This window comes from Convolutriloba macropyga, chromosome 5 (assembly GCF_964194025.1).
Source record: "Convolutriloba macropyga chromosome 5, txConMacr16.3, whole genome shotgun sequence".
Taxonomy (NCBI): domain Eukaryota; kingdom Metazoa; phylum Xenacoelomorpha; order Acoela; family Convolutidae; genus Convolutriloba; species Convolutriloba macropyga.
Window position 1 is genome coordinate 14,229,233 of NC_134472.1, and position 23,999 is coordinate 14,253,231.

The window sequence follows — 23,999 nt, forward strand, 5'->3', positions numbered from 1 at the left end:
TTTTCAATCCGTCGAACTTTTTTATAGCGTTTAAAACTTTTTAACGCTCTATTTTAATTCCCTTGTCTCTATTATTCCCTATGTAATTCATATTGTGAACACTGACTTATATTTATTAAACAGCAAGCAGTACCCTCTCAGGAAGGTACAACACAAGGTGATCCTCTTGTCATGTCAGTATATGGAATGCCAATTATCATTCTAATTGAAATTCTCGACAGATGATTGGCACTTCAGTAGGGGTACAAGGAAAACGGTAACGCTGTCGGCTCACTTGATAACGTGGAAAAACGTTTTGACTCGCTGAAAAACATGCTCCCGCGTTCAGTTACCATCTTACCATGTGCCATCTGATTACCAAAGAAAATCTTTTTGGTAAAGTTGAGCGGATTTTCTTTCATGATGAAGTGGAAATTGTTGACGGTTGTAGAAATCTTGGTATTTAAATAGGTTCTGATTGTACAGGAAAAAATTTTGTAGAAAGAACAACAAATCAGCGAAAATAATTGCTGAAATCACTGGCCTTTCATGCCAATGTTTCACCGAAAATTGATTATAACCTCATCAGTTCAAGATATATTGACCTTCTTAGATTGTACAAAACCAAATATTGGAGACCTATTTGTTAAATGGGAGAAATCAATCAACGATGAGCTGTTATCTAATCTACTGAATATTCCCCCTTACAAACAGAAATACCGGTCTGTATCCTTGTTGCCGATAACAGAGGGTAGCCTGAACATCCTTAAACCTCAGGACCTTTTTAAATATTACTAAACATCGGTACAACCCTCAAGTCCTTCCTCCTTAACACTGCCCGAGGCGGAAACAAAGCTTCAACAGATCATTTTTTTAAAAAAAGGAGAAAAAGCTTGATATCAATTGGGAAAACGACATTTAAGAGCGAATTCGGTAAGAACGGGGCTCGATCACTTGACGACTTAGCCAGCAAAAAAGGAACAATAATCTGGTTGAAAGCTGAAACGATATCACTTTGACCAGACAAATAGCAAATTTTTTGATGTCGTTGTCTTTCGTTATGATTGGGACACTGTAATTAGGGCATCATTATGCAATAAGATGCGCATGCAATAAAAACTTCACTATGGCAGATGCCCTTTATTGTCCAAAGAAGGATACACTCACATGGGGCAATGAAGTTTGCGATTCCTTTGCGATCTTGTTACGTCATGTCTGTCATGATGTCGGGATCAAACCTCATCTGCAGCCGTTGCAAGGGCAAACGTTTGCTCTCGAATCAACGACAACTTATGATGATGATGCAAGATTAGATATCAATGACAATGGATTTTGGGAATTCTGGTTCACAAAAGATACTGTGGTGTGATTTTTTTACCCGCTAGCAAAGAAATGCCCTGAAAGCAGAAACGAAGCCTACAAGTATCATGAATCTGGTGAAAAGAATAATTATGAACACAGATCAACTGATGTTGAGAAGGCAACCTGTTGTCAATTGTCATTGCGTGCACTGTTGGAGGTGACCCATCAGCTTCAACAGCGCAGAAACTTTTCACATCGAAGCTCTCTGCTCGAATAGAGGACAGCCATGCTAGCATAAGAGAGGACAAGAATCAGCTGTGCACTCCTTAGGAGTTCTATCCTTGCATTCGAGTCTCAAGGACACTTAGGCGGCGCGAAGATGTTGGTTTTTCATTGGAGCTGTTGTTGAAGAATGTTGGCTGTTAGTTTGTTTCATCTGCTTTCACCATTAGTCGTTTGTGATTTAGTGTTGTCTGTTCTTTGTTTTTCATTTTTTTTCAGCTATTTTTGTCTATAAATTCTATTTATTGATAGATTTGTACAATAAGAAACGTTTTATGAAGACGTAGTGATGGGAGGGTCCTGGACCAGCCAATATGCATCCAGTGTTGGTGAGGGCCATTACTCAATTTAGGTTTTTATTAATCCCCCTGTGGACATATAATTTTGTGTCTTTCCCAGATCTGGTCATATAACCTACAGTCCCCCGCCAACATAGTGATTATACCATAATTTTGGCTATAATTGGAAAGAACCATAAGCGTTGCGCATCCCAGTGCCATCGAGCGAAAGGGAACTTCTTTTGCGCCTCGAGTACGTTATGCTATAGCCGTGATGCTATAGCCTATTTGTTTTGATAAACTTATTAAATAGTGTCTTTTTATATGATGATATTGAGAGGGCAGACGTGGTGGCCCTGATGTTTATCGCTGCAAGTTTGTTATTTGGCACTCTCCGGCACGGACGATGCCAAGAACCGATCCAAGAGGAAGGGATTCATCGCCACTGGAATTTTCTCGGGACTCAGTATTCACGAAAAGCCTAGAAATACGAGGAAATTGATCTTCTATCGTTTCCAAAGGGCAGATGCGTCAACTAAAATTATTAATTGGCACGACGCGACCAACTTTTCCTTAGAAACTCATCCAATAACTTCAACAACCCCCTTACTGGTCAGCAACTTGTGAACTCTTTGAAGCCGATTTCGAACAGAATACAACTGATAGTATACTGTCGGAGAATTGAACGTCAATCCGGAGAGTTAACGCTGGACGTTTATCAGGAATGGAAGGAGGCCGATTTTCCAGTCGTTAGCCTGGTAAGTGACATAGCATCACGGATGGGCGCAATAATTGAGAAATTGGAAGAAAAATACAGCCGTCTTCATCAAACCCATAGTTTCGAGCTAAAAAGCTTCTACGTTGTCTTGAAACATCAAGGGGACAAAGACAGCATCTGCCGCAAGAAGAAGGAAAGGATGTCAGGTAGGCGTTGTCGAAATCTGAATATGAAAGAACTATCATCAACTAGCAGATCCTCAACAGTTACCACTGAATTGAAATCGCCGCCCCCTTGCGACCTACGAATAGTGTTGAAACCTGGTCAGCTACGACGACTTAGAAGAAAGTGGTCAACACTCAAGCAGTCGACACGCAGTCTTCGCAGAACCCGCACCCTTCGATCAGTCGTCATAAAAATTCAGGTAAGCAGACAAATTTTCAGTTTTATGAAGTGACCGCTCACGTCAGCAGGGCACAGATGCAACTCAGGTAACGTTGTATTATGTGACTGAATGTGTAATTGAACAAATGACCGCTCAAGTCAGCAGGGCGCTGAAATTCAAAATTTAGTTTCACCTCTTTCTCGAGTTTTCGTAAATTGAAACTGCAATTGAACAAGTGACCGCTCAAGGCAGCAGGGCACTGTGAAATCCAGTTTCATTGAGATGTTTCGAAAACATCACACCCAATTAAATTCTGCAACTGAAAGAGATTCTTCGAGACATCCGAGCACGATGTTCCTGCAGACGAATCAGACTTCCACTGTTTTACATGTGGCGGGCGATTTCATTTGACTGAAGCCTGAAAAAAACCTCAGCAGAGGAGCACTGGATGGAATCATGGAGCACTGGAACAACGCTGTACTACTCTGGCATTCATTTGTCAGAAACAAACAGAAGGATATGCATATGGAAACTGCTTCGAAAATATAACAGCCCGAAGAGGATAAACAATTGAAGAAACTCCAATCGGAGGTTGCGGAAATCACAAAGGTAATCTCAGAGATAAAAGTGAGCGTCGACAAGAAGGCAAGCGTCCCGACATTGCCTCCTCCAAATCAACCACCTCAAAAACCACCGCCTACGCCACTTCTTCCTACGCAACCGGAGGGATTCAGAGTTAGAGGAGTGTCTGAAACCACTTCAAAACTTGCCCGAGAAGGAAACAAACATGACATGGCCAAAATAAAGGATTTGCTCAAGTTTATGTCAATCGAGTTTCAAATCAATGAACTGAAAAGGATAAATGCTTACCAGGTGGATAAGACCAGAACTATTCCCTTCTTTTTAGTGAAAAAGTATCCACAATGTATCAACTCTGTTATCGCTGAGCAAACTGAAGTAATACGGGAAGAAGTTCTTTGTCAGCAAAGAGCTAATTGCAGAGGAAGCCATGCAAGAGAGACTACTGCTGGCAAGAAGGAAAGAACTGATTGAATCTGGGGTAAATCGGAAAGACCTCAGAATCAAAGAACTAAAGCAGAGGCTGATAATAGAAGACGAGTGGAAGGAAATCGAAGTAAGCGGTAACGCTTCAACACATTGACTATCCACAAGTCCCAAAGAAAAAGAGAACGAAGTCCATCTTCTTCTGTACAACGTCAGAAGTTTAGTTGACATCCACAAAAGTGTGAACTTTGCAAATGCTCTAACAGACTGCGACCACTACAAAATCATTTGCCTCACTGAAACATGGCTTGTACCTGAAATACCTGACAACGCTTTGTTCATTGACAGTTTTATAGTCCACAGAAATGACAGACCATCAGATGATGAGCAGCTAGAACACGGTGCGGTGCTGATTGTCATCGACACGCAGTTGAGGCACAAACGACTGAACTTAGACCCCAAATTCTCAGATAACAAAGCCATTCAAGTAGATTTTACCGATTATTCCTGCATAATATAATGTATCTACAAGGCGCCAAAAGGAAGTCAGTACCGACACCCACCTCTCCTTCTTTCTGACCTTTTTACTACTCTCGACGTGATTGGTCGACAGTCAGCAGCGAGTTTGAATCTCATTGTGGGCGACATAAATTTCGTTTGCACAGATTGGCTGCAAATGGCATCGTCACATTATGATGAGGCCATCTTCCTTGGAGACCTGTTCGATCACTAATTCCAGCAAATGATAAAAGGACCGACGAAGCATTTGGATGTAGTCTTTACGACCATCACCGACCCTAGATTGAATGTGTGTGTGGACAACAAGATCAAACAGATGAACAAATTGGATTGCGACCCTTCCAATTGAAGTTAAATACTTCTAACTGGTTCAAAGTGGGCAAAAGCAATCTAGAAAAAGGAGATTGCAGCATTTTTGAGTACAGCAAAGCGGATTGGAATCACATCGAAGCTCAGATTGAAGCCCACCTTTTCTTGCCATATTGTTACAGTAATGTGGACGTGATGGTAGATCAATGGTATGAGTGGCTATTTAAAATCTTTGAAAAGAATATTCTAATTAAAACCAAACATGGATTGAGTCTTCTTGCATGGTTGAGCAAGGAAACATCTAATCTCATGAATAGGAGAAATACACAAAAAGAAAGTAGTCCAAAGAAAGCCCAGTAAAACCAATCAGACGAAACTAATTTTATTGCAAATTCTAGTAACTGAGCAGTTGAATGACGATCAATGAGCATATGAGGAACCAGTCTTCCAAAACGGTAGATTCTGTGAAAGACAGAAGTGTTTTAAAAGCATCCGAAAATCCACACAGCTTCCGTCCGAAATGTACCTGGAAGGAGAGAAAACCATTACAGATTTACAAATAGCAGAGCTTTCGAACAAGTTCTTCCAGCCAATTTTCACTCAGGAGAGCTGTCAAAAGTGATTCGACGCATATGCCGTGATTAAAATTGACAAACTGCAATTGACACAAACGGAGGTCGAAACAGCTCTCCAAAATCTGCCCCTTGGGAAAACTAAAGGCCAAGATGGACTAAGGAAACTGCCTCTCAAATGAACAGCTTGATCTCCATCTGTCTCTCTCAAGCTTATTTTTAACACAATCACAAGCAAGCGCAGGTTTCCAGCCAAGTGGAAAACTGGCAACATCATTCCACTTTACAAGGACGGAGACAAACAATGTTTCTCCAATTATCGCGTCATTTGGCTCTTTGCTTTTGTCTCTTAAGTTCTGGAATCCCTGATTTGCGACAAACTGTGCAACGCAATTGGGAGTGTTTTACGTTCTGAAAAGCACAGCTTCACGAAAAAACAATCCGCAGTCACTCAAATGATTCCCTATCTAAGTGCACTCTTTGACAATCTGGACGCAGACACTCTTGCAACAATCTATTTGGACTTTCAAAAAGCCTTTGATAAAGTTTGCCACGGGAAGTTAACTGAGAAATTACATGTCTATGGTGAAATGGGAGGAGCTCTGGAGCTTATTAAAAGCTACCTGCAGGGACGGAATTAAAGAGTACGAAGAGGAAACGCAGTGTCATCTGAGTTTGATGTTCAAAGTGGAGTGCCACAAGGCTCAGTACTAGGGCACCATCTTTTCGTCCTTTTCATCAATGATCTGCCTGATTGCTATAGCTATGCTGACTACTAGAAAAATGTTGGCACCATGTTTATCATCATTGAATTCGATGCTGCTAAATTCTGGAAATTGTGCACTAAATTTGATGAAACTTAACATCAGCAGACGCAAAGTCCTCTTTATAAAAGAGAAACGACGGGTACAATAAACGGATGGGAGCTTCGAAAGCCAGAAAAGAAGGACCTTGGAATCATGATCCACAAGGATCTCGCCTGGAAAGCAAACGTCAACAGCCGCTGCGAAAAGGCGTTGAAAGCTTTCTTCACCATTAAAAGGAACGTTGCAAGAGGAACAGCCTGGCAAGCCAAGAGCAATCTATATCTGAGCTATATCGTACCAAACCTCTCATACGGGTAAGTTCTCTGGAAACCAAACAAGATCTGAAGAAAAATGTAGCAATCCAGATGAAAGCTTTGAAATGGATCTTATCCACGTGACAACTGACATACAAAGACAGACTGCCCAGCCTAGATATCCTTCCTCTATCACTCTATCATGAGCTCCACGTGCTGTTATTGCTGGACATTGTCAGTGGCTGATATAGCATTGAATGGCGAAATTTCATACAGGTTAGCGAACAGCATGACCAGAACACAAGAACGGGAGATACAAGACGTTTCAAGACCAGGAATCTCTCGAGACAGAAACAGGAGAGCAACCTCTGGACGAGAGGTGCCTACATTGGTCGAAAAGTTGGTCAAAGTGTCGACTCTATACCAGCCGCAAGCAAAAAGAAGAAGATAACAGAAGTCTACACAAATTTCACCGAAATTTACTATCATGAAAATGTGTGCACATGCAGATTGTCTTGTCTATGTGCACTTTGCAGAAATCTTATTAAACTGGAATAATTTCTTCGACAAAACTGCAACTCCGGGAATATTCCTTCCCTTGGGTGCTGACTCTAAATTCTGTTATTATTATTATTTTCTTTAGTCCATTTTTCTATTCTCTGTACTCCCCTGTTGCAATGGCCTTTTACTGATGACACCCCCAATTGTGTGACAAAGCTACTAACTAGCGGTGATATCATCAATACTGTCTGTGTCTCCTTTCAATAAGAGGAAAAAAGTACACAATAAGTAGGATCTGTTCTGTTTCGCCCATGTTTTTTGCCCCCCCCCCCACCAATTAAAATAATATGTTCTTATACAGCCAGTTACTATGTAAAAATTAATACGTGAGCCTGGAGGTCGTGAAAGTTATATGCCCTCTTAGTTGGGGGACCGAAACAGAATAAATCCAATAATTAGTCTAATTTACCGATTTCTTTGCAACGGGCTATATAACAACGCATTAGCTATAAGTGGGAGTCACAAAAAGGCTGAGGACAAAACAGAATAGATCCGACTTGATCGTGTTGTGTACCATTTGAGAAATCCACTTTATTTCAGATTTGAGAAATGGCTCGAGAGCAAGTTAAATTTATGGACGACGATGAAAATGACTTTGATCTCTATGATTTTGATACCAACGAGCAGGTCCCGAGATTTTTTAATTTGATCTTTGATTTCAACGAATTTTTTTAATTGAGATTACTCTAACTGAGAATCGATTTGCAACCGTTTAGGTGGGACAACAATTGAGGGAGGCTGTAAAAACAAGTTATGGAAAATCAAGCCATGGACGCGTGGCCGCTTCCAGAGCTGGTAAACCACCTTTTCCAGGTGGTGCAAATAATTTTGGGGTAAGTTTCTCTGTGCGCTCAAAGGGAACTGAACTTATTTTGGGAGAAAATAACAACTTAATTTATAGTTGGTTTATTATAACCCCATTGAACATAATTGTTTCTCATGTCCATCATAGTTAATACTTTTGATTTAAATTAGAAAGCAATATCATATGCAGTCTTTTATGTACTGGCGAAATTTGGTTTAACTTGACTATGAAGCTTGGAAATAAAATAATTTTTTTGTATCTTTGCATCGATGTAACAAGATAAACTTCAGATGACCATTATAATTGATCGTTCAATTTAATTGCAAATAATTGATCCGGTGTCAGGACAATGCACCCAATATCAAAATACTATAAAATGCCATAAAACCCAATTCCAAAATATCCGATGTGCGAAAATACCCAATGACAAAATACCCTAAATTTAATTTAATTGTTATATACTTACAATTAAGGTGTAAGCCCACAATTTTGATACCAGTCCACGAATTAACTACTTAGAGGTAATTTAAACTGGACGCAAAATTTAGTGATAAGAATTATGTTGAGGCGTCATTCTACTCATAAAATTGGCTTAAGTATAGAAGCTAATCATAAGCGAAGTTACTTGGGGTATCTCCCAGAAGAAATGGAGCACCTACAGATGTAAAGTTGCTGCCATTTCCACCGAAAAGCAAATATTAACATAGAAAAACGAGGACAGTCATGAAATTGTTTTCGGAAAAGTGCAAGTGAAACAGATTCCCGGCCAAATGAAAAAGAACGCATGAACTGAGCAGAACCCAATCAATAGTATGATAATTGCCAGCAGTCTATTGCCAATCGGATCCTATGTTGAAACGCAGCTGTTTTTCCAAACAAATCGTCAATAAATAGGACGCTTAACCGCCAAAAAGCTTCTGAAAACGTACGAGAACAAACAATGACAGACATTTTTTGTTTGTGTCCGCGAAGTTGCAATAGTTTTGCCTTTATGACACGAACAATTGACAATTATAGATTGCTCATCTTTGGTACATAGGATGATCTACAGTAGTTGAAAGCCATCAATGCGCTTTGGGTCTGTGACGGAACTTTAAAAATTTCTCTCATCCAATTTTAACATTTATACACTTCATATTCAAATTGGAGTATTTTATCCACCTTTTATATATGCTCTACTTAGAAACAAAATTGAGAATTCATATCGGAAATTAGCCGGACAAAATTCTTCTCGATTTCGAAAAAAAAATTGCGATCAATTTGTTCGCAGAACAATGTCCGGCAAGTCAGCCTAAAGACTGCTATTTTCACTTTGACGCACGTGAACTTGGCCCGAAAAGTTTAAGAAAACAGCCCTGAACTAGTGTTGATGTTGCGGTTGATCCTAGCCCACAATTTTGTCACGTGACCATTGTTATCTACCTCCTTCTATTTTGTAATTGAGGATATGCAAGATTTCTGTGATATTAAAATGGACAGAATCCTTGCAGCTAATGGACGAGCTAACTTTGTAATTTCTGAAGACTCTCCCACTGGGTGAGAAAATTGGCTGGAGAACCCCAATACCCTTTGGCACTCTGGAATCACAACAAGGATTCAGTTGAAGTATTGACATGGACTACAAATACAATGGAAGGTTGAGATTTGAGAGTTACGTCTCTTTGAAGGCAACCGCTTGTATTCGGATTTTTCTAGAGAAATTTATGCTCGATACTGCTAACCAGAAGTTCAGCATGGTCAAGGAGTTAAACGGAAAGGATAACAGGAGCCGAAAGAAATATAGTTCTCAATAAGAACGTCAAAAACTATGCCAATGTGTTTAAACTGATGTCTCATTTTCACGTTGAGTGACTTGTTATGCTCATTCCTAAGCTTCATTACCTCTTTTGTCAGCGTTTTTTGGTGTCAGCAATTGAAATTATGAAAACAAAAGTTACTCGAAAAGTAGACAAACTAGAGAACTGATATTTTTGCAGTGGATTTTCTGTGAGCTCTGGTTTTCTAGATTTCCCTCTCAACGCACTGGCAACGCAGCTTTTTTGGCAGTTTTTGCTTTTTTTTTTTGTTACCAGATTTATTTCCGATCAATTTTGCAAGTTTCATTGTTTGTCGTAGTTTTCGTTGCAAGCATTAACCGCTGAATCAATTGCGCTTTGGACGTACGCTGGTATGCTTATCGATATTTTAGGTTATCTTTCTTGTGTAACGCTTTTAATAGATTTGACATGAACGGTGGTTTCACCTAAAAGAAGCTTCGACCTAAAAGGCGGTTTGAACTTAAAGCAGCAGATCAATTGTTGAACTTTTATTGTTCTCCTTTAAATTTTTATGTGCAAGTTTTTTTGTAGTTGACATCACTGTGTCTTGCTTGGCTTTTTGTTTGCTAATTTTGTCTTTACGAGTTCGGCTTTGAATATAAAATGAGCAACCTATATGAAAGTTAGCATCAAAGTTATTATTATTTGGATATATTGGCGTTTGGTATTCTCGCATATTGGGTTTACTGGCATTGGGTATTTTTATATTGGTAGTATGGAAGGGCGTATAAATTTGTTTAAGATAACAATTATCGGTTTTATGGCAATATACCCAATGCCAAAATACGCTATGTGTCATTATACTCAGTTTATGCCCTTTGATCTTTTTGTTCACTAATACGATTGCAAATTAGCACTCGGCATTTCAAGTATGTTCATTATACTCAGTTTATGCCCTTTGATCTTTTTGTTCATTAATACGAATTAATAAAAATTGTGGAAATAGCCCTCCATTTCCTCATTGAAATATTTTTCCGAGTGAGGTGCTTCTTTTGCGATCTTTATGTTTTAGCTGTATGGCAATTAAAAGCCGCCTCAGCTTCTCAGCCGGCTATTATAGCGCTTCTAATTTTTTAAAATTCAAAGAATTTGAATTGTTTTGGTGCGCTGTCTTTTAAGATTTGCACGCTTTTTTCGGCTTTCCAAGCCAGTGCGAGGTCAAATTAGAGTGGTGATTTTGGTCACACTGAACTAGTAAAGGGAGCGAAAAATCAAGTAGTTTTGAGGCGTGACTCTTTTCAAGGTACCTTTAAAGTGGAGTGAGAAATTGGTGTTTGAACACTTTGGAGGTTTTTGAGATGGATTTGTTTTCAGGTGCGTCAATTTGACTTCTGTTTTCAGAGTTTCCTCTCCTTCAGTGCTTTTAAGGCGGCACATATGTGTTCTAATTGCGCCTATTTGAATGTGCTTTAATTCATTAAGGGACAGCTAAAACTTTTATGACTTTGCCACTATTTGCTGTCATAAAATATTAGTGAGTTTTAGATTTTGCCCCCTTTTTTTCAAATTATCTGTTGTCTTATCACTTAGTACCATCAATGACAGGTTTGATTGGTTGCTAATGAGGCAGAAAAGAACCTGTTTTTTGACTCGAGTCAATAGGTAGTTGTTTTCATGACTTTGACACTACTTTATCTCAAAAGTTTTAGTGAAGTAGTCAGTTCTGCGACTATTTTTTTCTTCGGATGTCCTATCATTTAATGTCATTGTGAACAGGTCTCTGATAATGATAATAGAAGTTACGTTTTTCGATTGAATCGTTTTTTGTTCAAAGCTAGTGCTTTCTATGACTTTGACACTGATTGTTTTTAATAATTATTATCTAATTTTTTGAGGTTTGCGAGTTTTTCTTTTTGAAATTTTTCGTCTCAACTTAATTTCATTATCGACAGGTCTCATTGGTTGCTAAGAAGACGTCAATTAAAGCAAGTCATTTCAGTTCATAGCTATTGCTTTTTTGACTTATACGCTTGTTTTTTTTAAAATCTTAGTGATTTTTTTTGTTTTGCTAATATTTGTTGTACTTATTGCTGGCTTATCACTTAATCTCATTCATGACAGTTCTCAACAGCGGTCATTGAGGACTCAAATAGTTGATTTAATTGTATCCTGCATAAGCTGTTGTGTTCTGTGACTTCTATACCAAGTTTTTTCAAAAGTTTCAGCGAGTTTTATTGCGATGTTCGGTTATTTTTGTCTTTTTATTTAATATTATCAGTGAGAGGTATTATCAGAGAGAGGTATAATCAGGTAATGACAGGTTGCTAATGAGAAAGAGAGGAATATAGTTGGCAGTTTGAGTTCTGAGCAGTTGTTTCTTTGATGTTGATCCTGTCTTTTCAAAAAGTAAAAGTTGAATTTTTAGTTTTGCTTGTTTTTGTTGTTCCGGTGTTGTTTTATTGCTTAGTCTCATTACTAACAGCTCTCATTTGTCTTTTAAAGCGGAGTTAATGTTGGTTAGGTCATAAATAAATACACTTCTTTGAATTGTTTTTCAGGACTTGTCCTGTTATGTTTTTTTACTTCGTCGAATGAAAATTTTTTGCTTTACCATACTTCACATCTTGTTCCACATTTTGCGTGAAATCTTTTTTGACTTCTCTAGGCTAGTTTCACTCTTCTCTCATTCTGCTAAAAGTGTTTTCAGACAGCGGTTGCTCAGCAACGCAATTCAAAATGAATAGAGTGAGTATCAAAAAACGAAATCATAAATAGAAACGGGATAAACCCATAAAGCCAGATTTTAGATGCCCGTTACCCGAACTTTGTTCTTAGTTACCATCTCTAATGCTTATTGGTATTGATACTTTTCCCTGTGTGGTCTCAATACGAAACAGGAGTACGTTCAGCTCCAAAATTACATCAAAATAATTTGCACTTTAAAATTATTTGTACAAAAATAATTTTTTCACTAGTCTTTTTTCTCTTCTTTCAATCCCAATCTTTGTTATGGGAATCAACGGCGGTTTTTTTCGGCAATCTGCCGGGTATGTTTGAAAATCTATCTGAAAACAGCAAACGTTGCACTCGAGATTTCATTGTCTCGAAAGGTTAGGAAAAGGCAAATATTTATGTCTTTGTTTATCAAAAATCATGGTTTTTTTTAAATTGTCAATTAATTGATTTAATCGATTAATTGATTTAATCAATTGTTTGAAGTAATTTAACAATTGATTTATTGTTTCATATTTTCAAAAACAACTAGTGGTTGTAAATAATTGCTAATCCTCGGTTGAACAGAGTGCACTTAGAATACCGAAAGCTGGCTGTCTTATAATTAAGTACGCATGAATTTCACTCAATTTACAAATTAACGCTAAAATTGTTGTTTTCAAAGGGCCCGAGTCACGTGGGATGCTAAAAAAATGGGCTTATCATGGATTTTAAAGTTTTTCACACAAAAGGTTTTTAACGAAAAACTAAAAAAAAAAATGAAAATATTTTTGACCTTATCTCAATTACTCCTCTACTTAATACCACTCTATTTCAATTTTTTCATTGTTTTGAACTAAAAGTTGGATGTAAGAGATGAGAAGGAAGTCAGACGAGAGATCGCATGAAAGCAACTGGATTCAGAAATTAACGCTAGTCATGTTTGAGGTCTCATGTTCGGTAGAATATGTTTTCGGATAAAGTTTAAAAAAGTACAATTCCTTTGTGTGCGGTATTTACTGAAGTGCAGTCAGTTTTGCTACAGAAGAATCTAAGATGAAATTGATTGAAGTTTTTCTAAATTTTAATCAAGGGAAACTATATACTCAAATGGGGTTCTTTTGTTCAGTCAATTTTGGCCGAACCATATATTCATCGTAGAGAATCGTTAGTGGTATCATTAAAAAGCTCTTCAAGCGTAGAATTTGGGAGCTTTTCCGTTTGTGTCCTCCCCAGCTTAGTGGGCGCGTATTATTTGCACCCACCAGACGTACGTGCCATATTTTTACATAATGATTTACTATGTAATGGCACGTGCTCTGTAACTGGGGGGAGCATAACGTACTGCAAGGGCACAAACGGAAAAGATCCAGAATTGGAAATTAAAAAGATTTTGTATCTATTCTGTTTTTGCCCCCCCCCCCCCCCCCCCCCTCCCCAGCTTAGTGAGCATAAATCTTTTATGACCCCCAGGCGCACGTGCTATTTTCTTACAAAGTAACGTGCGATATAGCAACATATAATTTGTAACGGGGGGGGGGGGGGGGGGGGCAGGGTTCGAAACAGAATAGATCCAAGATTTTTTTATTGGAGGAGTTGTACACCTTTAGCGTTCTTTGTGCTCAATTTTATAATTTTGCGTATCAAAATGTTAATTCAAAATTGTTTTTACGATAAAGTGTGAACAAATTTTGTGTTCCTAAAAGACGAGCAGCGATGAAGAATAGTTTTGGCCTCCTTGGGAAGTTTACAATCTAACGATTTTGAATTCTATTGGAGAGCTTTTTTACAGTCCAATGTATTTGGATTGTATTGGTGTGCTGTCTTTTTTAAGACCTGTTCACACTTTTTTCGGCTTGTTCCTGTCAGCGAGGAGGCAAATTAGCGTGTGATTTTAACTGGAGTAGTAAAAGGAGCGAAAACGAGCGCAGGTTTGGAGCGTGATTTTTCAAGTACATTTTAAGTGGAGTGACAGGTTTGTATTTTAACAAAATTTAAAGCGAATATTTTTTCACGCGCGACAGTTTGACTGCTGTTTTTACTGCTCCTTCTTTTTTGTGCTCTTAATATGATACCTGTGTTCTTATGACGCCTAATTGCAATTGATTGAAGTCTTCGGCGGGCAGCTAATGCTTTTTTTATACTGACACTGTCATCCACTATTGTTGAAATTTTGTTTTGTTTTGCCTTTTCATTATTAATTCTGTTTTTATCACCTATTAGCATCAGTGATAGTATCTTTGTCGAGGCCGCATCAGTGATGCATAAACGGATCTTATTTAGTGTCTTAGTTTATGGCTAGAGGTTTTCATGATTGACACTATTTGTTTCAAATTATTTAATGATTTTTTAATTTTGAGTATTTTTGTACTTCTTGTCTTTTCGTATAATCTCATAGGTTGCTACTATGTGTTTTTAAGCAATGTAATTGTTTTAGTTCAAAGCTATCCTTTCGATGAATTTCATTCCGCTGAAGAAATAGTATCAAATTTTTTGAGCTTTTAGTTTTTATTGCTCAATCTGTTCTCTTATCGCTTAGTCTATTGGTCCTCTGTCTATCGGTCTTCTGTCTCATCTGTTGCTAGGAATGCATGAATAATTAAAGTTATAGTTTCAGTTTTTGGTTGTTGTTTTTCTTTGACTGATAGCCTTTTCCTTTATTGCTCTTTTTATCACCTTAGTCTCAATAATGGCTGGTTTCATCGGTTGCTAATGAGTAAAAGGTGAATTTAACTTGTCGCTTGAGTTCAAAGTAATCTTCTACGATTCTGACACCTGCTTTTTCAAAAATAAAAGTTGTTTTCGTTTCGTTTTACGTGTGGTCTTAGCGTTAAGTTTCAAAATGAACATTTATTTCTTATTGGCCTTCTCTAGTGCAGCGTCTTTATTCAATTTATTGGCTCCAACTTTATGCTAACGTTATTATTCAATGAGATGCCGTCTCCTTGTGAAAGATTGTAATGAGCTTGTGATTCTTGTCTTTTTTTCAGCTATTAGAACTTTTTAGAAGTATCTTGTGACTTTTAAGGTTTTATGACATGCTGTGATTGTACCTTTTGTCTTGTATTTGTGAGGTTCGCTTAGTTTGGCGTCTATGGTTTTCAAAGTTTCTGATTTTGGGCAATTTTCTTGATTTACCGCCTGCCAATTTTTTTGTTTGTTATTGATTCCCACAAGGTTGCTGTTTTTTTGTACTTATTCTAAGAACGCATAGTGTCATTTTTATCGAAAACTTGTTATTTTGCAGGATTATTAAAACGCTTAATCTTTTGTTGACTGATGTTGCTGTAAAAATATTAAATGTCGTGTCATTATTTCAATTCTGTGGATTGTAATACAGGACTTGTCCCATTGTTTAAAATTTTGTTTTTTGTTTTCTCATGTTCTTGACAGACATTTCATTTTTCGTATCAAAGTTCCATTAATGACAAATAAAGATTACTATCAAATGAGGCCCATTTAACATCTATTTTGTTCTCAGAGACGTCGCTCATGGTTTTCATAGCTCCTACACTGTGTTTTCGTAGTTTTAATGATATTTTATCATTTGACTCTTCATCTCGCATTTGAAGTTCTATGGCTCAGTCGGTTAACTAAAGGTGCAATTTGCTCCCTAAAGAGGATTAAGTGAATCTATCTAGAAGCATATCTAATGGCTCTTTTAGGATTTTGAAAATATATTTTCCACTAAAACGTTACCCGTATTTTAAACTCATTTGTAGGTCGGTCCCGCTAATGACAGGCCCCGCTAAATATGCCTAATACTGCATCGAAACGTTTTTTGAGTGATTTTATTTTATAATAATGAGTTTTATGCTACGAAATTTCAATACTTTAAACATAAAGGTTATCAGCGAATAGCCTATGGTTTTTAATGGCTTCCCATTCTCGGTTTTTTCGTGTGTTTGTCGATTTTGTAGACATGAACTTATTCTGATTCTTAGAAATTAACGTGTTTAGTGCTTTCTGTTGAAAGCTGTTGGTTTTAATGGCTCTGATCGTACGATTTGTCCTTAAAATCTAGTGGTTTTTGTCTACTTCATTTGTTGATTTTTTTAAAGTCACATTATCAAAATACTAAGAAATCCCATTGGTGTTGAAAAGAAAATCAGTTTAACATGACCAAAATTTTACTGATCAACTGATTTTTTAAATAAATTGACACTTTTGCCCTGTTTATTGTGTTTGTAAGGTTTTTCTTTGTGGCGATTAAATTTTTCTGATAAATGACAGATCTCTAGCTTCTTTCATAGGGGTTAATGAATTTATGCGATGCTGGCAATTGATAGCCAATTGTTTTCATGATTATGATTTTGTTTTTAAATGTTTTCATCTTTTTTGAACTTTTCTTTTTTGTTCTTCTTTTTGTCTACTTGAATCTTTGTCGCATCAATGAGAGGTCTCATCCATTTTTTTGTGATCCCTCCGTATTCCAATCCCTCTGTATTGGTTTTAATTTAAAACCGATGTTTTATATTTTGGACCCTATGCGTTTTCTTGAAAATTTTGATTCGTCAATCTTTTGTTTCTTTAAAATGCTTGTTTATTTTGATTCGTCAATCTTTTGTTTCTTTAAAATGCTTGTTTATAACAGGGCCCATTGATTTTCAAATAAGGTCCCAGTGAAAATGTAAAATGTGTCTTTAATATACTATTGTAACGATACAAATACTTAATGAAATAGTAATATATTTAGATAATAGCTGATGATCTTAATGGGTTCAATTTTTTTTGTTTTCGTTTTTTCTTTGTAAATTTTTCTCTACCTCTGTTATTTTAGTTTTGTGGTCCTATCCTTCGACTTAGTCTCACCAGAGACAGCATCCATTGGTTTCGTGAGGATTTATAAGTAACGTTATGTAGAGTTTAAAGTTAAAACCAAATGTATCTTATGACATTTGAGATTATTTGGCTTTAAAAAAATGTTAATTTTTGTGAACTTCACCCCTTTCTTTCTTCTTTTTGTAGACTGTTTACGTAGTCCCTCTATGGACAGGTCACCTCTGCTTAGTACAAGTGAATTTTCGCGTTTTATCTGAATGTATTTTGGCTTTGTTACAATATGCTTTTAAAATTTGATATTGACTTTATTTGTTTTTTTTATTTTGCTGTTTTTGTCTCGTAGTCTTATTAAGGGCAGGCATAAAAAGTTCTCTAATGTGGCGTGGCTTTATATTTTTCAGTTAGTAGTTTCGTTTGTAACATTTTTTTTACTCAAACGTCTATTTGTATATATCTCTTCATTTGGTAGATGAGCGGGGTCGGAAAATTTTGTGTAAACGCTCATTACCGAGCCTCTTTGTTTTCTAAAATATGACATTTCTGAAGAATGTAGCTGCAGTTAATGTTTTTTGCACGTCAAATGTGCCAGATATTTTGCTTAAGACAAATTGCTTGTGAAGAAGCTGTTCATCAACTTCTAAATGATTTTTATTCAGGTATTTTTTTCTCAAGTACTCGTTTTTATATACTTTTTGATCTTTTTTAGGGAGTGTACCGACCAGGCATCCATTTTAAAGTTGAAATGTGTCGCAAATGTTTATGCAGCTAATAAAGAAAACTAATCGCATACGTGTGAATTTAATGACCAGCGGGCCAAATTGAAATGGCCCATCCAAGCTCTAAAATTTCGACAGAAAACCTCAGCTTGCTGTCGGCGCCTTGTCTTAATATGTTAGTCTTTTTCGATTCGTTTTATTGTTTTCTACTAAAAATTGAATTGAACAGATGAAAATGAAGTCAGACGAGAAATCAGATAAAACAACTGGACTCCAGAAATTGCTTCAAATTTTATTTCCGATGAATTGATTTTTTTTCCGATTTTGCCTATGAAGTTATAAACCTTCTGCGAAAAAAAAATTGCACAAAGTGTTTGTTGAAAAAAAAGTACAATATTTCTAAATAGATAACTTCTTTTATGAGTTAAAAAAACACTTGAACTCTGAGGGTACATAAATAGTAGCACTACATAGCGACTCGGAAGTATATTTTACTACATATTACTTGATATCAGGTTTTTATTAAAATAAATCTATTGAGTTTTAAGGAAGTAAGCCCAGCAAATCAAACGCTTTTGAACTTAAAATCAAACCAGGATGAATTAGTACCTAATGAATGATATTCTGGATTTGCTTGAAAGTTTTCCGCTTGAAAATTGACTAAGTGGGATTTAAGCTTAGAAAATCTGTTGGAACATCGTGTTGTGAATTAAAACTAGTTTCTCAACAATGCTTAACTCAACAATGCTTGATCATCTTATCAATAGCGGAAAAATAGTGGTTGTCATTTTTCTCTTTGATGTTATCTGCTGACACATTGTTCGCTATCAAAAATTTTGCATTTCTTACTCAGTACCTTTCATTGTTAGTTATGGTGTTACCTTGTCAACTTAAATGAAATGTTTTAATTTTGAATGTCAATGCAGTACAAGGAGACTTTAAATGAATACCAATAGAGTGCAGCTAATATTGCATTTCTTGGTAAATTTTGCTCTAAGTGTCAGTTGGATGTTTGAGAACAAAAGCTTTTATTTAATCAAAAGTTTCAATTATTTCCCTTTTCCCGCTTCCACTAGATTATTTTTTAGTTCAGCTCTAATGGAGTCTATCGGAGCTGTTTTGGGGGCAATCTATTGGCTTTGCTTTTTTTCGAAACAGTAGACTCCAACTCCAAAATTTGGTCATATTAGAAAATGTGAAGTTGTCTTTTTTAAAAGAAGAATCTGTTATCACTTCTTTTGGAAGAATTAAAATTGGTTGCTCCTGTACCTTTTGTCATTGTTGTATCATCCCTACTAAGTATTTGAAAAATTTTAGGCTGTGCCACCAACATCTTTTGGGCGACTGTCAACTGCCCAGGCCCAAGCTGAGGGGGCTGCAAGACCAATGACTGCTGTTCGAGCTGCGGGATTTTCATCTGCTAAAGGTTCGTGAATTATGATAGATCGTAATAGACGTATGGACGCTCATTTTGGGGGTCCAATTTTATTCGATCAGTAGAAAGTAAATGGAGATTTGTAAATGTTTAAAGATATTTAATACTGGTGCGAAATACTTGATGGGAACTGCACACAAGGAGGTAGATCTTGTAGAAGTAAATTATTGTCAGATTCTATTGTTTCTGGTGTAGTTGATGATCGAGCTTGTTCTGCCTTTAGAGAATCCTCTCAAAATGACAGGGGGAACTGGGGCGGGTTCTGGTTCTGGACAAGGAGGTACGAAGATCTCGTCTGAGTTCGCAGACACTCCTGAAGAGAGAGTGAAGATGTTGGAGCGGAAGGTGATGGAACGTCTGGAACAGAGTTACCTCGCAGCACCTAATGACTTCCGTGAGAAGAGAATATCAACTGTACTCTTACTAATCGTAATTTTGCAATGATTTTTCAACACATGCTGGGTGCATGATAACACAACACAACTATGTCAGAGGCTGACAGTTAAAATGATCTTAGATTTTTCTTGGCCGCATTATCCGATCCGATCATGCCTTGTCTAGATGTCTGTTTTCTCCTTGGCCTAGATTATCTTAACTTTCTAAACAAAAAGACCTCAGAGCAATGACTAAAAAATGAGGCAACAGAATTGACAACTATCAAACTGTTAAGGGTTTGCCCTTAACAGTTCTTTGATGTAGTTGTCGATTCTGTTCTTTTTCTGTCATTGCTCTAAGGCTTTTTTGCTTAGATGAACTATTCATGATATACGTAAAAAAAGTTAGAACATGCACGTGCACGTTTTAAAGTGAAGAAAGTCTGCAGAGCCAGAAGTCAAAATGCCAGAAGTGGACTCGGAGAAAATTTGACATTTTAAAACGTACAAGTTGCGTGTTTTAAAGCCAGGTTATGTTTCTCAGCAGAAGTCACACCCAGTTTAAAATTTCGAATCGCTACGCTAATCAGGTCTCTATAAACGGCAGACGTTCTCAGTGACTTCAAGCAGACAACCAAGGAGTCAGCTTCTTATAGAAGTTAGGCTTAAGTTATCTAACCGCTCATGCTTTGTAATTTAACTCATGTAGCGGGTCCTATTGACGAGTAGAGTCGTTTATAAGTCGAAACAGTTGAAAGGTGTCTGTTCTGTGTTTAGAAAAAGCGCAGGAGTCAGCCCAGATGGCTTCACGTGAGTTTGACAAACTGGAGCGGGAGAGGGTCACCAATCTCCCAGATAGCAGTCAGAATGTCGACTTGCAATTCTCGGTTAGTCATGCCATGACCAAGATAAATTATTCTCAAGCTCAAAGTTAAGTAAAATACTAATGCTTAACGACTTCAAAGACAAAGACTTGAGTTGTCTTGATCCCCCGTGAACAGAATCTTCATTTTGATAAGCCTGCCTTATAAAAGTAATGCTTTTTTTACTGATAATGTTTTGCTGTGCATAGCTTGATAGTAAGTGGAGCAGCGATTACAGATAACTTAGGTTAAAAATACCAATTACCAACGGTCATATTTGATTGTGGTAAAAGGAAACAGTTCTTTATTTTGTGCAGGGTTGAAAATTGGACGAATAAAACTTTCAACCAAGTTAATTGTTATCTTCAGGTAAAGCTGAACAAGGCGATTCTTCTTCAAAAAACGGAGAAATTTGAAGCGGCGAAGCAGGCGTACCAAGAAATCATACACAGCAAAAACTTCCTGGATCCAATTACGAAGAGATTCAACGTCAACATTGGTAACATGCTCATTAAAAGCAGAGTCTTCAATGACAAGGAGTACAAAAAGGCCATTGACAATACACCTCAGACGCATAAGTTGATCAAGTGTAAGATCAACATGAACAGAGCGATTGTGCTGATCAAAAAGAGGCAGTACGAAGATGCGGCTGATCTTTTGGAGCAGATATTTGCAAACAAGGACACCAGTTATGACGTTAGAGCAGGTAAGTTATTTTTACCTGCTTTTGTTCCGATAGCAGAAATGTGCGGAATTAGTGTTGTTTATACGGTCCCAGAAAAGTTTTCAATTTAGGGACGTCACTTAAACCATAAAATCTATTCAATTCCTTGAAATATTCGAGTATCTTCTAGTATCGAGTTTTACTGTCAACTCATCGTTATTAATTGCTTGCGAACGAAGTTTGAAGCAATTATTGTAGTCCCGTCTCCTTTTGTACAATTTCATTGTCCGGTTTAATTTTTCGGTTACTTTTTTGCCTTCTATATCTTGAATTTTGATTAATCTAAGCTCTTAATAGTTCATTTTATCCGGGTGGCGTCATTCGAATTAGCTTCTGATCATTAACAACTTTGTTCAACTCTATTGCACATTCTGCAGTCTATATTTGAGATGTAGTATGATTCACTTTTTTCAATCTTCTAATAATTGATTTTGGTATCGAACCGGATAGTTTGACTTCCGGGATAGTTTAAATCTCAATTGTGCAAATTTACGTTTAATAATAATAATAATTTCACGGAGTTAACATGGAGGCTCGGTAATTAACATGGAGGCTCAAGCAGGCAAAACAAAAGTTTAGAGGAGCAAATCAAAAATTGAACTTGAGTTTTAAATTTTGATATAGGAAGCCTATGTAAGTCGATTTCTTTTGCAGAGCTCCAAGAATTTCGTTTGAAAAATTTATGTAATTAATAGCCGCGTCCTCAATTCTAGGCGGCTATTATAGCGCTCCTAATTTTTTTTTACAATTCAAAGAATTTGAATTGTATTGGGGCGCTGTCTTTTTTTATAGCTGCGAAGCTGTAAGCTGAGCGTAGCTATATTGCGGTGCTCTTGGTTTTTTTTGTTTCGTCGTCTCACGCTTCATTTTCGTTTTACATTTGTTCTGGAACATTCTGTCTCGTCACTGCTTAAATGGCTTTTTCGCGCTTGATTTCACGCTTTCTGCGTGACCTAAATTGCGGTTATTCAGAAACAGAATCTGTTCCTAAAACAAAGTTGATTGTAAGAAAACAGATTGTATGGTCCGACATCCGAGTGGTTAAGGCAACTCGCTGTTAATCCGGAGATCGCCGGTTCGAGACTCGACAGGGAAACTTTTTTTGCACCCAAAAACAACCTCCTTTGAAATAAACTTGTAAGTTTTATAGGCGGCGGCGATAACTATTATCAACTCACTTCTGTATCTTTTTCCATCTGTATTTTACGGCACGCAAGTCTATTTCGCAGCTATTCCGGCAATCTGCCGGCTATGTTTTTAAGATCTGTTCACACATTTTCATGATTTTTGAAGTCAAATTGGCGTGATTTTGGTCACGCCGAAACAGGAAGTGGAGCGAAAAAGCGAGTGGTTTTGCGGCGTGAAATTTTTTCGCTCCAAATTTCAAGTAGAGTGAGAAAACGGTGTTTGAACAAAAATTCGCTTTCTCGCTAGTGGTTTTTTGTTCACATGTGGCAATTTCACTTTGATTTTTACTGTTTTTCGAATTTTTGGATAGGATTTTTTTCTAAATGGTTTTCCCAATCCATTCATTGTTCATTCTAGGCCTAGTTTTTGGTTTGAACCAAATTTCCATTTCTTGCTATTGTATTTTTGTTCACATGCGGCAATTTCACTTTGATTTTTACTGTTTTTTCGATTTTTTGGATCGGATTTTTTTCTAAATGGTTTTTCCAATCCATTCATAGTCCGTTTTAGGTCTAGTTTTCTGTTTAGTCAATGAAAATTCTTTGAATTGTACGTCAGGACTTGTCCTGCTATGTTTTTTTACTTCGTCTAACAGATTTTTGTTTTGTCTTACCGTGACTTCTCGGAATTGACTTTTTCAATGACTTACCTCACTCAAAAGAATGACTTCTGAGCTATTTTATGAAACTTTAAATTTTATGAACATTAACTTATTAAAGGTCAATAGTGTGCATCTAAGTAGTGCTAAACATATGCCCTAATTCTTGAATATTAGAGTCTTGAGTTTTTGATTTCGAATATTAATTTTGGGATCTTTTCCGTTTGTGACCCCCCCCCCCCCCCCCAAATGTTGCACGTGCATCTGGGGGATGCAAATAATATGCGCCCACTAAGCTGAGGGGGCACAAACGGAAAAGATCCTAATTTTGAAAAGCCCTATTAGGGTTTTCTTTTTATAGAGCTTGTGTCTCATAAAAATGACAGTCCGAAGCTAACCCAAAAAGTCTAGTGGTCTATTAAAGGACTGGTGGTTGATCTGTCTATATTATTTCTGTAGTTGTTTCAAATCATGTAACGCCACAAACGTCTATCGCGGCTATTTTCCGGCAATCTGCCGGCTATGTTTTGATAACAGAAGAATTAAAAGCTTCTCTCTTTTTTGCAACTTTCTTTAACGCTATTTTTTTTTGAAAATGAATTTTTGCTATAATATTTTTTTAGTAAAACATGTGAAGTGAGTTCAATAAGAACGTGAATCAGTGAAAACGCCTAAGATCTTGCATTTCGTCTAAATTCTGGTCCTTTGATTAGTCCAGAGAGCTGATACACTGGTGCGATGAATTTAAAAATGTCCAAAATTGTAAAGTTTGACCAATATTCTTCCATAAAAGTCAGAAACTTTATCCAAACTATTTTTTATTGATTGTGCTTAAAAGTTTGAAACACTGATTTTCGTCAGTGCTCTTTGCTTCCATGTTAAGTGAAATGTAGATGTGACTACAAATCTGCCTGAAGAAAAAATTGGTGTATTTTACGTAGTTTTGTATTCTCGTTGTGACGCTGCTGACTTTTTGAGGAGACTTCATGCCTGAAAAGTGAATTGCTGTATTAAATCTGTAAGCTGAACGAAACCGTACTGCCATGCTCTTAGTTTTAATTGGTTTCGTCGTCTG

At 37.0% G+C, this 23,999-nt stretch overlaps 1 protein-coding gene across 1 annotated transcript in view; it reads left to right on the plus strand.

Moving 5' to 3' along the window:
- Positions 1 to 2,136: 2,136 nt before the first annotated feature.
- LOC142339157 (intraflagellar transport protein 88 homolog) overlaps positions 2,137 to 23,999 on the plus strand; it is a 58,295-nt gene continuing 36,432 nt past the window's right edge. Inside the window, exons 1-7 of the mRNA XM_075388941.1 lie at positions 2,137 to 2,152; positions 7,509 to 7,597; positions 7,687 to 7,803; positions 19,060 to 19,168; positions 19,401 to 19,571; positions 20,329 to 20,438; positions 20,784 to 21,120. Of these exons, the coding sequence (XP_075245056.1) occupies positions 7,520 to 7,597; positions 7,687 to 7,803; positions 19,060 to 19,168; positions 19,401 to 19,571; positions 20,329 to 20,438; positions 20,784 to 21,120 (922 nt within the window). The 5' untranslated portion in view covers positions 2,137 to 2,152; positions 7,509 to 7,519. The remainder of the gene's footprint in view (positions 2,153 to 7,508; positions 7,598 to 7,686; positions 7,804 to 19,059; positions 19,169 to 19,400; positions 19,572 to 20,328; positions 20,439 to 20,783; positions 21,121 to 23,999) is intronic.